The sequence below is a fragment of the Daldinia loculata genome (genome assembly GCF_022478755.1).
Source record: "Daldinia loculata strain CBS 113971 unplaced genomic scaffold F4817scaffold_10, whole genome shotgun sequence".
NCBI lineage: Eukaryota > Fungi > Ascomycota > Sordariomycetes > Xylariales > Hypoxylaceae > Daldinia > Daldinia loculata.
The window spans coordinates 183,809-198,265 of record NW_026054864.1 but is presented as its reverse complement, the minus strand read 5'-3'; the positions used below and the strand labels follow the sequence as shown (position 1 = coordinate 198,265).

Below are 14,457 nucleotides of genomic sequence, written 5' to 3'. Positions count from 1 at the left end.
GATGATGTATAGTGGATTCCTTACATAAGACGACTTACAGGGGCACATCCCACCATTGGAGCTAACAAACCGTGGGGTCAAACGAAGACGGGGAGGGACGGGGCGACCTTCACATTGCCTCAAGATTTCCCCCAAGACATAATTCTTTTTTCCTTCCAATTATATTCTAAGCGCATTCCTCACTAATAATGGCTCACGATTTTGCGCCGTTAACCAACGATCTGATCCTAAGGACAGCAAGAGGTGTGTATTATCCCATCTTCGTCACTATTCCACCAAAGCATACTAATCCGAGTTGTTGCATAACGCAGGTGAGGATGTAGAACGCGCGCCAATATGGATCATGCGTCAAGGTATATACACATAGTCAGCTCGAACATAAGGACGTTCAATTGCTGATGGCCTCGTCAGCTGGTCGGTATCTACCCGAATACCACGAAGCCAAGGGCAAACGTGACTTCTTCGAATGTTGCCGAGACCCCGAGGTCGCCTCAACCCTGACTCTGCAGCCCATTGAGCGGTTCGCCGGCCTGCTAGACGCCTCAATCATCTTCTCCGACATCCTCGTCGTACCGCAGGCCCTGGGAATGATCGTCGAGATGGTAGATAAGAAGGGGCCACACTTCCCGGATCCGTTGAGGTCGCCCGACGATGGTCAATACTCCAAGGTCCTCAACAAGAATGTTGATGTCGCGGCTGAGCTGGATTACGTATATAAGGCGATAACCTTGACGAGGAAGAAGTTGAAAGGCCGTGTGCCGCTAATTGGCTTCTGCGGTGCTCCCTGGACTCTCTTTTGCTATATGGTCGAAGGAGGTGGTACGAAGCTGTTCATCGAGAGTAAGAAGTGGATTTACCGACACCCCGAGGAATCAAAGGCCTTACTTCAGAAGATATCAGAGGTCTGCGTGGAATACCTAGCGCTGCAGGTCAAAGCAGGCGCTCAATTGGTTCAAGTCTTCGACTCGTGGGCAGGGGAGCTCTCACCCTCGACATTCAAGAAGTTCAGTGAGCCTTACCTAGCTTACATCTCGGAGAATTTACCGAAGAGGCTGGCGGAGCTGGGCTTAGAGCGTGTGCCCATGATTGTTTTCGCTAAGGGAGCCAATTTCGCACTAGACTCGGTTTGCAATCTAGGCTACGACGTTGTGGGTTTGGATTGGCAGATCGACCCGGCTGAGGCCGTCAAGATCCGGGGAAACAGGCGGATTGTCTTTCAGGGGAATGCGGACCCGGGAGTTTTGTACGGGACAAGAGCGTCCATATCTGAGACGGTAGGGGAAATGGTTAAAGGTTTTGGGGGCGGCAAGAAGGGCTGGATTGCCAATCTTGGTCACGGTATCACACCATTGGTGAACCCGGAAGATCTAAAGTTCTATCTACAGGAAATCCAGCGATTGACTAGTAGGTAACGAAGCCCTCTAGAATCTACTTTATGAGCTAGCGAATCTAGATGCCCTAAAGAGAGAGAAAAAGGTTACCTATTGATCTGGAAAGCTTCTGTCCAGGTCTATTCCGCTCCTAATTGCTGTTAGAACACTATGCTTCATAAAAGCAAATAAATTAGTGTCAAGGTTTCAACTTTCACTTACCATGAGACTGACCATGCCACCTTTCCGCCCAGACTCTTGCAAACCCTTTGGCTCTTTGGATTATCCGGGGCGACATCCGCCCAGCAATGCTCATCATCATCGTACTCCTTCAAGCGCTCGCGCAGAATCTTAACGGCTGCGGCCTTAGCAAAGCCTTTACCGCGCCACTCCTCCTCGCAGTGCAGGTTGCTCAGCGAAGAATCGGGTCCTAGTATGACCCATGCGATAGGCGTGCCGTCGCTTTGGTAGACGGCCATGCTAGGCAGTAGTATGATAGTTCTCCTGTATATATATATATCTCATTAACTCCCTAATTCGAAACTACAAACATATGTGTAGGTACCTAGGTAGGTAGTAAAGGAGTAAAACGAAAAAGGGGAAACATACTCTTTCCGCGAGATTTTAGTCCGCGACAACATAAGCGGGATATCCTCCCTCCTAACAGCCCTCCACTCCATCCCCTCCTTAAGCGGACTCGGCACCTCAGGCAGCCCGTCCAGGCTAAACATCCACTTGTCGAACACCGCCACATAGCTAAACACGATACCGCGATTCAGCAGCGCCAGCCTCGTAGTCTCGCTCAGCGTCCCGGCAAGTACCCTAGCCGGATGCACATCCAGCCCGTCTAGTCTTTGTACCGCAGCGTGTTGCGTCCCAGGGGCGTAGAACGCCTCGCGGATGGCCTTGACTTCGCGCAGGATGTAGTACGCGCACTCTGCCGCTAACTCCTCGGCGCTCTTGCCGCCGGAGGCCGCGGACGCGAGGGTGCCGGGGCGTCGCTCTAGTGATGAGTATAGCCAGATCTCGGTCTCGGGGCCGCGCGAGAGGTCTAGGTATGCGGCTGCGAAGGGGGTGTCTTGGGTGTGGTCGCGGGGCTTTAGGCCCGGTGCTGAGGCGAATAGGATGCGTGCGTGCTCCGTGATACCCCCCGGGAAGCGTGTGAAACGCAGGCGCCGGAGCAGTGGTAGTGCATATGGGCGGTGGTGCGCTTGTAAGAGGTTGATTAGGTCTTCCGGAGGCTGCGTGTACACGGTTACGGCCACGGCCACGGCCACAGATGCGTCTACAGACATCTTACCGATTTTTCCCTTTCTGATTATCTGCTTATTCGTATTGATAGAGGAGTAAAGAAAACGAGTTGGAGAGTAAGTGGGGGAAATAATTTAAATTTAAGTAGTATAGAACCGGGGCAGGACTTGCCGGCTCATATCGAGACGGCCACCGGACTTTGATATTTATCGGCGTTGTCCCCGGCATCGCGGGTCTCGTCGTGACTCATGAAGGATTCCGCGGTCGGCACGGGTTTCATTTCGGAGTCATGATGCTACAAATACCTACCTACCTACCTACCTACCTAGGTTAGGTGCTTCTCGATACCACATTCTAACCCCAACTCATTTTACATTTTACTACCGCGTAACCTCTACGTTTATTGTGACCAGTATCGGCACCGTCAAGCGCTTTGATATAGTATTAGGTCAGAAACCCCCCTCCCCTCCCCCTCACTCCTTACTTCTCGAATCTACATGCCCCCCCCCCCCCCCAAGAATATAGACAAATCTCCAAGGCTACCCCCACCATGTATATGGTATCTATAAAGAGGCTCTAAGTCATCTGATATTCCAGAAAGGCTCTCGACCCAACAACAACTTGACTGGTTGCTGACATGTACCACCCAAAAAGAATTACCGCAAACTACTACCATATTATAGAACTGTCGTACTCGGGAAGTCCTGCATGGTAGCTGATGCGCAGTGAGATAAAAAAGACTCGCCGGTTATATGTTACACCAGTACATAAGAGCCTCATCTTCTTACCCCAGCTACATGCTGATTCGATACTAAGAAAGTAAGACGGAAGAGAATGACCCAACAAGATCCGTATATCAGGAGTAATAAGACAAGACGTAAACCAAACTCCGGACATGTCACTTTACAGCTAGTTAGATTATATCAAGCACAACAATACCTAATAGAGTATAGTCATCGTGTAACACTTGTTTATTATGCCTAAGTACCTAACTTGTAAGTTTTGGTATCATCGTGACCCCTGACGCTGCGTGATTGCCAATGCCCTCTCTCTAATACCACAACCGGTTTCCATTCTCATAGCCCACCATCCGTCCTCCTTTTATTCCATAACATAAAAAAAGACAACCCGTAACTCCATGCTCGCCCACACCGGCACCATCGTCGTGGTATATCGGAATAAGAAAGCAAAGCAAAGCAAAACAAAACAAAACGAAACACACAACTTGCAATACGCCTACCCCTCGGCCCGTAACTCAATCCCATCGATCCGCTCGTCTTGAACAATACCATCTCGAGGATTTTCCTTTCGAGATCCCTTTTTCTTCGCCTTTCTTCTCAAGGCAGCCTAAACCTTCTTGAAGAACTCCTTGGCCTTAGCTGCCAACCCATTAGCATGGCCCTTGCCGCCGTGGTGGTCCTCAGCGCCGGCAGCAGCCGAACCGTCCAGGCTCGTCTTTGAGATCTCGGCCTCCTCGCTATTCAGCCTCACGACGTTAGCTGCTCCTCCGCGCCCGACGTGGGTTGCGCCTTGGCTGGGTCGTCGCTCAATACTAGAGAATTGACCATAGTTATTAGTAAAATTTCCGTCTATCGATTTCTTTGCTGCCTAATCCGACAACCCTCGGCGGGGTAGATGAAAGGTGCTAGACTTACGGTCCGACATCCTGGCGTGCTCGCGTCTCGACGGGATCCTTGTTCGGCGCCATGTTACCGGAGCCACCACGGCCGGTGGTGACGACGGATGTTTTCAGAGTCGGAGTCTCGAGGTCAGTCGGCTGGATCCTAGGGGATTTGGAGACGTCGGCGATGTTGCCGGCGCCGCCTCGGCCGGTCGAAGTCATTTGTCCCGTCATCTTCTCAAAGCGTCTGTCCGAGAGTCCTAGGAGCTTTGAATGGGGGAAATCGCTATAGCTATAAGAGCGCGGGGGAGTATAAAGGTTACGAAGATGGTGTATGTAGGCGTATTAGAATAGTTCAGTAGCTTGAACCGTCGAGAGCAAATGCAACAATAATAAAAACGAGGCTCAGAACAAAGAGAAGCGCCTAAGTTGATAAATGCCTAACTCGCTCTTAGGAATTGCGCAATCTGGCTGGGCAACAGACGATCACCTCGGTACAGCTGTGTGCGATTGAGTTAGATCTACAAAATACCAAAGCAGCAAAGGCATGTAAAGTTCCTCTTACAGTATCACGAGCATAGCACTATAAATAAAATATTATACCTTATAATACACTCGGGCGTACCTACTTTTCAATCACAAGACTATAAAAAAAAAAACTTTTCCCACTTACACTAACTAGACGAAAAAAAAACCCCGAAAAAAAAGAAAGACCCTTACAACCAAGAAAAAAAAAAAAAAAAAAAAAAAAAATCGTCACGTCACTCGCGCCGCCCGAATGCCAAAGCAGAGTTTCGCCCAGGTCCCCACCGCCCAAAACCAGCCAACGGGATGAGGTAACTAAGACGTAATAGAAACGGCGGGTGATCCAAAGTGCCTGCCAGCCAGCCAGCCAGCCAGCCCAGCACGCAGGTCCCTAAGGTCCGTAAGATGTCTTAGGCATTACAACCCTAATGCTAGCGGGTGGTGTGCCGTTGCCGTTGCCGTCCAGCCGTCTCGACCTCTTGGCTTCTGTGATAGTCGGGATTTAGCACCGAGCTACTACGAAGTGACTTTTCTAGTGTGAGGTACCTACCTACCTACCTACATCCATATTCCTATTGAACCTACATACCTAAACTCGCATCGTCTTAGGTAAGGCAACCCATCTTGAAGTTAGGTACTTCCCTAGGCCAGGTCATTATTCCCACGCGCTACGTCCAAGTAAAACAGCCCAGAGAAGGCTTCAAAAACAGGTTCTCGATGAGACGGTCTATCCGTCCAGCAAGATCTGCCCAATCTGCTACCTAGCTCGAATCTACCGTACATATGTAAAGCTAAGCCGTCTCGCCTTACCGGAAATACGGGTTCCCGTTTGCCCCCTTCCCCTTCCCCATACCTATCAGATTAGGTTTTTATCGCGGCTCAGCTTAGATCGATCAATCTGATACATATGATATGATATGTAGTATATGATCCGAGCGAGCTAGCTAGCAGGTAGCCAGTTAGGTAACTGATTGGTTGGCGCATTTACTCTACCGATCTATCGATATTATCATCTTCGATGAAAGCGATATGTAGCAACGTAGATGCACGAGGATAAAAAAAAACGGGACAATCCTGTTGTCTTATATGTACTTCAATGTTGAAGAGATTAAGTAGGACGAGTCCTCGTTAATAGCACGGGAAAGCACGTATGTATAGGTATATACAGTATAACTAGGGCAGGTACATCAGGTGTCTTTGTATACATCCTCAGTCCGACCTCGCATCTTCCTCAACTTACAAACGTCCATACATGCAATGCAATACATGGGAATCCCTATGCCAGTCCGTATACTCTCCACCGATACCATCATCAGACGACTTTCCATCTGCACATGTATATCCGATTAATATTACCTAGTCCAATGTTGGTTAGGTTACATAGTACTTCCGTTCCACGTTTCATTCTGAATCATACCTAGATTAAGAACCAAAAAAAAAAAAAAAAAAAAAAAGGTCGGGATATTTCCTTTCGGTCTTATCTCATCGAACGTTACCTTATCCGTTTGTTCTATGTATCTAAGCCCAAGCCAAAAGCCAAAAGCCAAAAGCCAAAAAGTGGTTCGGTGGCGCAACACGCACACGCACACGCACACGCACACACACCTGTCATGTCCATTGTCATCCCAAGAATTTAAAGATAAAGTTACACCACATTTCTGTAGCATACCAAATTGTCGGGGCTGTCAATACATATATCCACGCGGCATCCTACGCCACCTCATTGGACATGTCCTGCATGTGAATATTACAATATTACCACGCGGTCTTTAGCAGACCTACTCATCGGACTTATGAATAAGATACGAATGAGCTTCGAGCATCGACTTAAAGACCTGTAATTAATTAATCAATCGGCGATAACGAGCCTCGTCAGTCCATCATCAAGACCAATTCGGTATGCCGGTATGCCTTCGTTATCATCTATGAAGGTCACAATTTACAAATGGTAGAGTCAGAAATAAGGTGTTCGCCATAGTCGCGCGTGGGAAAGCTACTACAAATCCCAAGCAACCAATGACGCATACATATTTTCTAAATTCATCGCTTTCATATCTGACCTGTACTATGGCGGGTATATTGCAGAACCAAACCATCGGTTTGTAAACGTAAAACGTAAAAAACCTAGTTAACCTCAGGTAGGTATGCTAGGGCCGAGCTGGCTGATTTTAAATTCGCCCCTTTAGTCGCCTGAACCTCGTCTTTTGCCGGCATCAAATGGGCCTCTCTGTTCTGCACCTTGTAATCCAAGATCCATTCCGCCACATACCTGTTTTGTTAAATGATATGAGCGCACGTGCCGTGATGAGCACGTCGTGGCGAGATAGCTTTTCCTGTTCTGAACTTGATGTCACCGGGCAATGACATACCCGTATTCTCATCAATGGGAGCCGACACCGTCCTTGTACCCGAAAACAGAATATCGAAGGTAATTTATCTTAGTTTTCATCTTCGTCATCCGATCCTCGGCCTTTGCTCCCTTTCCCGTCCTGGCCGTCCTTTCTGATCGGGATCTTAACACCCTGCACAGCGAAGCATTTGCTGAGAGCAGTGCTTTCGCAGACACCTGGAAATTTCTTTGCTGAATATACTTGGAACTTCTCGCTGAAGACCTGCGCAAGGACTGGAGCCCTGCCTCTATTTAGGAGTTCGGCATCGCTGCCGCCATTAGTTATCGCATCTGGCCGCCGTAGGTTGATGAAGGAAAATCGTAATCTGTATATATCATGTAAGCGTGTGGTAAGTGGCTTACGCTTGGCGACTTACCTAAACCACCCTTCTGTCCGGACACTTAAATCCTGTAAAATAAACCAAATTCCAATCTTATCTGTGGGGTCGGTGAGACGCGAAGCGCTTGCAGCGAGGCTACCGATGAGATTTCTCGTATACATGCCGTTTGGTGATTGAGGTCCCATTAGACGGTTGTGTGTCATCTGATGTCCCGACATATCCTGGGAGAACCGGGGTCCGAACATGGGCTGCGAGGGCAATTGAGGTACGCCCGGTACCATGTCATTTCGGTAACCGCCACCGGGATAGCCATACTGTTGGGCTTGTGGGGGATAACCGTATCCTAGACAATATGTAAGACATGAAAAAATCAGATGAGCATAAACGGGGTCTTTCTACCTTGGCCATACGGGTCTGGCTGATAAGGAGACATTGCGTGAGGGTAAGCAGGGCTAGGTTGCTGTGCGTATTCGCGGTTTGACGGCACAATGGACTGGTATCCATAACCTCCCGCCTGGCTTCCCTCGATCACTTCTCGGAAAGATGAAGCTTGCGTGGACGAAATCGACGGCGACTGCTGAGAATGCTTGACAAGGTTGACCTCCTTGTCTCCATTTTCGGACCAGAGATCCACGTGTAATACATAATGTTGATGTTCAACCTCGCTGGCCCAAGGTTAGTTCTAATCTAAAGAATGGCAAGGCTGCGCTCCACACACTTGCAATCTACTTCTTTGCCCGTAGTCTTATCCATCACTACTAGTCTGATGCAGGGCGGGGGAGTAATAGGCCGTCGGTCCTGGTTGATATTAGCGTCTAATTGGCACAGACAAACGGTGAAGACAAAACGCGCCCACCTTGTCACCAAAACCGCACATTCTCGCCCTTAGAGGTTGTTGAACCACCTCAAGTCTACATCGCTCGTCAGTTCCCAAATCCCTAGAATTAACAAGCTCTAGAGGCTATTGTTAAGAGTTGAGATTACCTATATTTCCTAGTCGCGTCGGTGCCCTCAATTGGCTGGGGAGCCGGTTTGTCTTTTTCTTCAGGACCAGGCTTGGAAGAAAGTGGATTAGGACCAGAACTGGTGACGCCGTTCTCTGTCGTACCGAGCTCACCAGCACGATCTCTGGGACCTGGCATGTTGGGCGGGGCCATATTCGTTCGCGGCGGAGGCATGTTTGCACGGTGAGGGTTGGTTATGGGATCTTGCTGATAGCTAAAAGACAATGGGGGAGGAAGTTGGGCATAGCCCGGATGGTGTGCGGAAGGGCCTGACATCTCGGGCGCATAAGCTTGCGAGTGGTGGACAGGCGGAGCCGGATATCCTGAACTCATGTTGTCCCGATCTCTTGCTCCCCCTTAGCTACTACGCAAATTATCCTCAAACTCTTACGCAACGCTCTCTCTGTCGACTTCGGTAGTACTCTTACGCCTATGAAGCTGCGGACGTAAGGTCTGTAAGATTTGTATGGTGGGATGAAAGGAGGATGGTTGAGAGGTAGGTAGGTAGTCGGTTAAGGTCGAGGTGAAATGGGTAAGCTTAAAGGTGGAATTATGCCGTGCTCGAAAAAACGTATAGAGGGTGGAGTGTTTGTCCTCTAAGAAGAATGTGAGCACTATATAGGTAAGGTAGATAAATGTACAGGGAGCAGCGGTAAAGATGCTAGCTAGCTAAGCTTGCTTAGGTTCATGCGATCAAGGGTATCTCGGCGGTGGGACCTAGCGGGAAACCCACAGCTTTAGTTTACCTTTCCAATGGAACGAGGCAAGACCTTCGCGGGGCGAGAAAGTTACCTGTATAGATCGGACGGTTTATTGCTGTCAAAGTTTGTTTACTATGCGGTAGAAATAAGGTGGGATGATTATTTTTTTTGACCGTCGAATATGGAGAAACGTGGTTGGAGAAAATAAAATAAAATAAAACAAAACCATGTAAGACAGTCCCGCCCAAGCTCTTAAGGGACACCTGCTGTGATCAACTGGGGGATTAGGAGAGGCGCAAACCTTATTAAAGTAGAAGCGCCACCAGCCGATTGGAGAGGCAAGGGTCTTTAGCAGGTACACCTGTATCGTACAATTTCACATTACAGTGTCAGAGTGTCCAGGTGCTATGTGCAGCTTGTAGCTTGTAGCTTGTAGCTTGTAGCTTGTAGCTTGTAGCTTGTATCCGTAGCTCGTCCCTGTTTGTCCAGCTTTTGGGGGGTGGTGGGGAGAAAGTGGTAGTGGGGGGCGGGCAACCGTGGACTGTGGGAGGAGGTTAAGATCTAAGTAGACTAGCATATAAAAGTGTAGAATGGTAGATTGTAGGTACACTATGTATTGCACCTACCTCAATTTGTACCTACTAGGCAGATTTGCGTGGGAGATTTTAGTCCGTAAGTACATGCACTTGAGAAAAAAAATACATGCATATATATTTTGTCTTTAGCACTGTGATACCTATAAAGGACTAGCGGACATGGCGGCAGGGCGGCTAACCCATGCTAATGTGCTACGACCTAGCGACCCCAGGAAGGTATGCATCGGAAGTTTTGAACGGTCAGGACAAGGGTAGGCCAGCTTAAATATTTGAGGTACCATAGGTAAGTAATTACACGGGTTAGGCTTGTAAAATTCATGTACGGACGTAGGTCTAGACGGCTTTGGAATCGTGACACTTGTTAAGCGTCACTATGCGACAGTTTGGCCAAGTCTAAATCAAAGTCGAAATTTGAAGTAGAAAATTCAAAGTAGAAAATTAGGTATATGTATAATAGACGGTACCTAACAGAATAGACAAACATTTCCATGCACTACATACCTAGGTATACATACATAATAGTTATACATAGTTGCATACTTGTCGATAGAGACTATAAGTGCCGAGGGCGCGGCAAGAGGAAAAGCTGCTGCGGGGTGATTGGATGCCGTATATTCGGGGCTGATGATGTAGTTGAACCTTATCCCTTTCAAGTTTAAAGTGCCCTTTTTATTTTATTTTTCTCTAGTCTTACTCTCTAGTCTTACTCTCTACATGTACTTACTTACCCATTCCTGACACGAACCCGAGAAATACAGACAATCGTACCAGCTCTACGTCTCTCGCCCCGCCGGTATGCAGCAAGTGACGACTGATCGAACGACAGCTAAGTAGACATGACTCGTGGCTGCAGATGATGTGCGTAAACATGAATCTCGCATTATGCCAATGGTATAATAAGAATGTTAACAGGTTAACATTACACTCTTAACAATATTCCAGCATTGCTCTCTAAGCGCTGACTTATATTAAAGCATAAGTGCTCTTGTATACACTTGGCAGACCGGCTTTACATTATATAGAGTAGTTATACATAAGAGGTAGTTATACATAATATATCCTTGAATGTATGTATGTCCTCGATGGTCTGTCTCACTGCTTATACTGGACGGTAGAGCTGCAAGATGTAGCGGGTCTATTTGAGAACCGTAGAAAATTACTGGATTGCATGGGATTCTAGACAATTAGACTATCGGCTTAGATATGATTAGATATCCTTTTTTATATTATAGATTGGGCGTCAACCACTTGGAAAGCCTGAGAGTATAGGATAGACTTTCCTTTCCAGCCTTCTTCTACATTGTGTCAAACGCATACGACGGGACCATTAGAGATAAATAAATAAATAAATAGATAAAAATAAATGAAAATAATCTTCATCAACTCAGTTCCTTGCTACAGACATGCAAAGACCAGGGCAGCGGAAGAAATACCGTGACGCTACGTTGCATTCAGTTCTCTCTTTATTTTGTTAGGATTTCTTCGTTCAGTCCGTAGCCCATGTCTCCCTCTCATCCTTACTTTTAGATTCGGCTTACCAGATCGATCCATGTAGTTAATAGTCCTACTTAATAATAGTAAAGAAAGAGAAAGGTCCCGGTCCCCTCCCTTGGTTCGCTTGAACCCCGCATGCATACTACATATCATGCCTACATGCCTACATGCCTACATATCCATGCAGTGTGCCATCATACGCGGGTTCTCACCCCTTCTCCCCTCTCTTTTTGACGCATTAATATCTGGTCATCGGCGTTAATGGCATCGGCTTATTGCTATTGGCGGCACTACCTCGAGGCTGCCCGACCTTTTGGAACCCTAACTTACTCGTTGACGTGAGAAGAACCTGGGGGCTGGATCACCCTCCTCCTTTGAAGCCGCGGATAGGCAAGGGTTGCCTTTTGAGCACGGGGCTCCAGATCGGCTCCCCGAGCACCCCTAAGCATCCCACCGTTGCGTCCATGTCACCATGCTATCTCGGGCCTTGTCTGCCGAGTGCCACATTCTGGGGTCCTGTCGTCTGTCAGTTTTTTTTTTTTTTTTTTTTGTTTCTCGCTTCTCGTAAATCGATCCTCCTCGATGAATAATATCATCTGTCCACTGTTACCGTTACCTGGCTGCGAGAGGTCGTTATCACATGCGGGTAAGGCAGAAAGGAATATCGACTTACACGGATACTCTCTTAACCTAAAGTTCTATTGGATATTTGGATATACCACTTATACTCGTACACATATACTTGTACCTACATTCCTACGCGACCTTAAATTGCTTCACCTATCTGTCCCCAAGGTTACTTTCCTCCTCGACTGTATGTAGCAGCGCATTGCATCCCGAACCAGCCCCGAACATCTTGAGGTCACGATCCGTGATTGGCAAACGGGTGGAGATCAGGCCCCAAGAAATATCTGCTGTCGAAATTTTGAACCCACCTACGATTTGATCGGCCTCGTCTCGTCTCGTCTCGTCTCGTCTCGTTTCTCTCTCTCTCTCCACTATTTTCCGCCCTGTCCCATAACGCTGGGGTCCCTGTGCGCACCAAGCTCGCACCACGTTGGCGTCCTCTTTTACCCTTCCTTTAGCGTCTCATGCTCCCGTCCATGCTCCCGTCCATGCTCCCGTCCCCTACACTGATCGAATAGGACTGAAGGATTTAGCAGGCGGACGGCCCGGCCTAGTGTCCATCTACAGCGCGCTAGGCACTGAAGGATTCCTCGTCTTATCTTGCCAACAACAAAATGGAGAAACCAACACTAACCTTGTCGTTACTCATCATCACTGCCGTCGATGAGATTCGTCATATATATAAAACATGTGCGTTAAGATCGGCTTTAACACATACCTAACCATATACGGAATACGTACCGTCGCTTATCTGTCAGTCCGCGGAGATCTGTCATTCACGAGTCAGGTATGAACCCAAGGTGCTACCGCGGCTGACTTTGGGTTACCTTTCGGTGCCAAGCGCTGTACTGTAATGATCGACTGCCCATAAAAATTCTCGGCCGTGCCGTGCCGTTGGATTTAAACCTTGAGGGTTAGGGTATGTACGTATGTATATGTGATCTATAATATTCTTTAGTCTTAATTCTATAGCTACCCTAAACCTATATTTCTAGGTAGTATTCCGTAGATAGGTATGTATAAGATATATTCGTATACGTATACGTAACATATGTACGAATGTAGGCATCCATATCCATATTCATATCCATATTCATATCTATATTCATATGCAAGCAGGAGGGTTGTCTCCTACGCAAGAATTCGATTGTTAAGAAAATGCCTTTTTTTTTTTTTTTTTTTCCTATTTTTTTCTTTCTCATCATCTTTCTTATCCCCATCCCCTGCTTCCCCTCTGCCTCCCCCTCCTCCCCTCCCCTCTCCCTCCATCTCGCTCATGGAGCAAAGCGCTTACCGCTCGTCTATTCCAAATGTCTGGTTCTCTGTTACACCGGTAGGGCCGAAAACGAACTAGGTCGCTTGTGGACATATAAACGGTCCAACAATCACATACCGAACCCAATTGCGGTAATTCACCACGACCCCAGCTCCATCCAACAAACTAGGTACCAACCTAGCATATCTACACTACTAAACTACTAAATCCCCTACCTATATAGTATAGCCAACTAACCTAGTAGCACTGCCATTTCCCCTCTCCCGCATGTCTAGATCGAGCAAAGGGATAGGAATGCAATCGCCATCGCCATCTCGCGGCCATCTCTCTCATCTGACACTGGTTAAATTGACGACCAAGTTTGTTGCCAACGCATACTCCTAGAATGAGGAAACATGCCCGGCGCCCGGCACCCGCACGCAGCTCTAGCGTATGCTGGCCTATAACTACCTATACACTAGATGCTAGCCCCCCCGTGCTAGACTGCCCTGCTGGCCTTTAGTCTAGACTTACACGGGAACTGATCCGTCTGCAAGGGGAGCTTTCGCGCCTTGGCACAACCGCCAGAGTCCTGGCCTCTGCTCTACACTGGTGACTGCTCTGCTCTCTAGTCCTACTTGAGCTACGGAGTCGTCCACGCACGAAAAGTCGCATCCCGACAAATCGCATCCATGAGCCGGACTAGGATCGGCCTATATGATCTGACTGACTATTCGCGTGTACACTTTCCTACTGCGTACGTATATGAGGTAGGTATGTATGCATGTATGTATGTGTGTCCAAATGTCCGGTCTGCCTGTACAGACCTACATATAGTAAGGCGAAGCAAGGAGGGCTCGGCAATCTGAGCTGTAACAATCCTAACCAGCTTCCGCCGTGCCGGTGGTCGATCTTATAGGTAGCAGCACCACCAGCAGCAAGGCTGACGCATATGAAACCCGGGCGTATATTATATATATATATAAATATATACCACGGTAGGTATATATAATGTGCAAGAAGGAAGGGCTACATATGCACGTCTGTAGAACCTCGGACTTTTCTCCGGCAGCCATATCTGGCTGAAGGAGCAGGTAGATGATGTAGTGTATACCAAGTATACTGCACGAAGGGATCGCGGAGCCTTGATTGAGCCAGAATCAACCTATCCCATCACGCGATACACAGTGCCCGAGGGGTCGGATATGGCAACACCGCCTGCTTGGTACGTCAGGCACATTGAGTCGCAATGGCTGAAGGGTTGCACGACGTACGATGTACGA

The 14,457-nt window shown here is 48.0% G+C and overlaps 4 protein-coding genes across 4 annotated transcripts; 1 reads left to right on the top strand and 3 right to left on the bottom strand.

Moving 5' to 3' along the window:
* Positions 1 to 63: 63 nt before the first annotated feature.
* F4817DRAFT_13467 (uroporphyrinogen decarboxylase) lies at positions 64 to 1,586 on the top strand. The gene is made up of 3 exons (XM_049297789.1): positions 64 to 243; positions 312 to 353; positions 412 to 1,586. The coding sequence occupies exons 1-3, from the start codon at positions 189 to 191 to the stop codon at positions 1,410 to 1,412; spliced, it is 1,098 nt and encodes a 365-aa protein (XP_049161442.1). The 5' UTR covers positions 64 to 188; the 3' UTR covers positions 1,413 to 1,586.
* On the bottom strand, positions 1,253 to 2,820 carry F4817DRAFT_13525 (uncharacterized protein). The gene is made up of 3 exons (XM_049297802.1): positions 1,980 to 2,820; positions 1,593 to 1,874; positions 1,253 to 1,521 (listed from the first exon to the last, which is right to left on the bottom strand). The coding sequence occupies exons 1-3, from the start codon at positions 2,663 to 2,665 to the stop codon at positions 1,482 to 1,484; spliced, it is 1,008 nt and encodes a 335-aa protein (XP_049161441.1). The 5' UTR covers positions 2,666 to 2,820; the 3' UTR covers positions 1,253 to 1,481.
* A 754-nt stretch (positions 2,821 to 3,574) lies between these two features.
* Positions 3,575 to 4,922, bottom strand: F4817DRAFT_329831 (uncharacterized protein). The gene is made up of 3 exons (XM_049302311.1): positions 4,808 to 4,922; positions 4,277 to 4,742; positions 3,575 to 4,173 (listed from the first exon to the last, which is right to left on the bottom strand). Exons 2-3 carry the CDS (start codon positions 4,474 to 4,476, stop codon positions 3,969 to 3,971), a joined length of 405 nt encoding a protein of 134 aa, XP_049161440.1. The 5' UTR covers positions 4,477 to 4,742; positions 4,808 to 4,922; the 3' UTR covers positions 3,575 to 3,968.
* Positions 4,923 to 7,205: 2,283 nt separating this feature from the next.
* On the bottom strand, positions 7,206 to 8,834 carry F4817DRAFT_313432 (uncharacterized protein; the record flags this gene model as incomplete). Its single annotated transcript, XM_049300250.1, has 6 exons — positions 7,206 to 7,482; positions 7,534 to 7,840; positions 7,897 to 8,162; positions 8,216 to 8,295; positions 8,354 to 8,408; positions 8,482 to 8,834. The coding sequence occupies 6 exons, from the start codon at positions 8,832 to 8,834 to the stop codon at positions 7,206 to 7,208; spliced, it is 1,338 nt and encodes a 445-aa protein (XP_049161439.1).
* Between the last annotated feature and the right edge of the window lie 5,623 nt (positions 8,835 to 14,457).

Bases quoted from the DNA above. Each gene is read 5' to 3' on its own strand.
- F4817DRAFT_13525 (XM_049297802.1), bottom strand. From the start codon at position 2,665: ATGTCTGTAGACGCATCTGTGGCCGTGGCCGTGGCCGTAACCGTGTAC. The intron at 1,875-1,979 runs GTATGTTTCCCC...ATATATATACAG, and splicing joins ACTAAAATCTCGCGGAAAGA to GAGAACTATCATACTACTGC. The intron at 1,522-1,592 runs GTAAGTGAAAGT...AACAGCAATTAG, and splicing joins GTGGCATGGTCAGTCTCATG to GAGCGGAATAGACCTGGACA.
- F4817DRAFT_329831 (XM_049302311.1), bottom strand. From the start codon at position 4,476: ATGACGGGACAAATGACTTCGACCGGCCGAGGCGGCGCCGGCAACATC. The intron at 4,174-4,276 runs GTAAGTCTAGCA...TCAATTCTCTAG, and splicing joins GCACGCCAGGATGTCGGACC to TATTGAGCGACGACCCAGCC.
- F4817DRAFT_13467 (XM_049297789.1), top strand. From the start codon at position 189: ATGGCTCACGATTTTGCGCCGTTAACCAACGATCTGATCCTAAGGACA. The intron at 244-311 runs GTGTGTATTATC...TGCATAACGCAG, and splicing joins GATCCTAAGGACAGCAAGAG to GTGAGGATGTAGAACGCGCG. The intron at 354-411 runs GTATATACACAT...TGGCCTCGTCAG, and splicing joins AATATGGATCATGCGTCAAG to CTGGTCGGTATCTACCCGAA.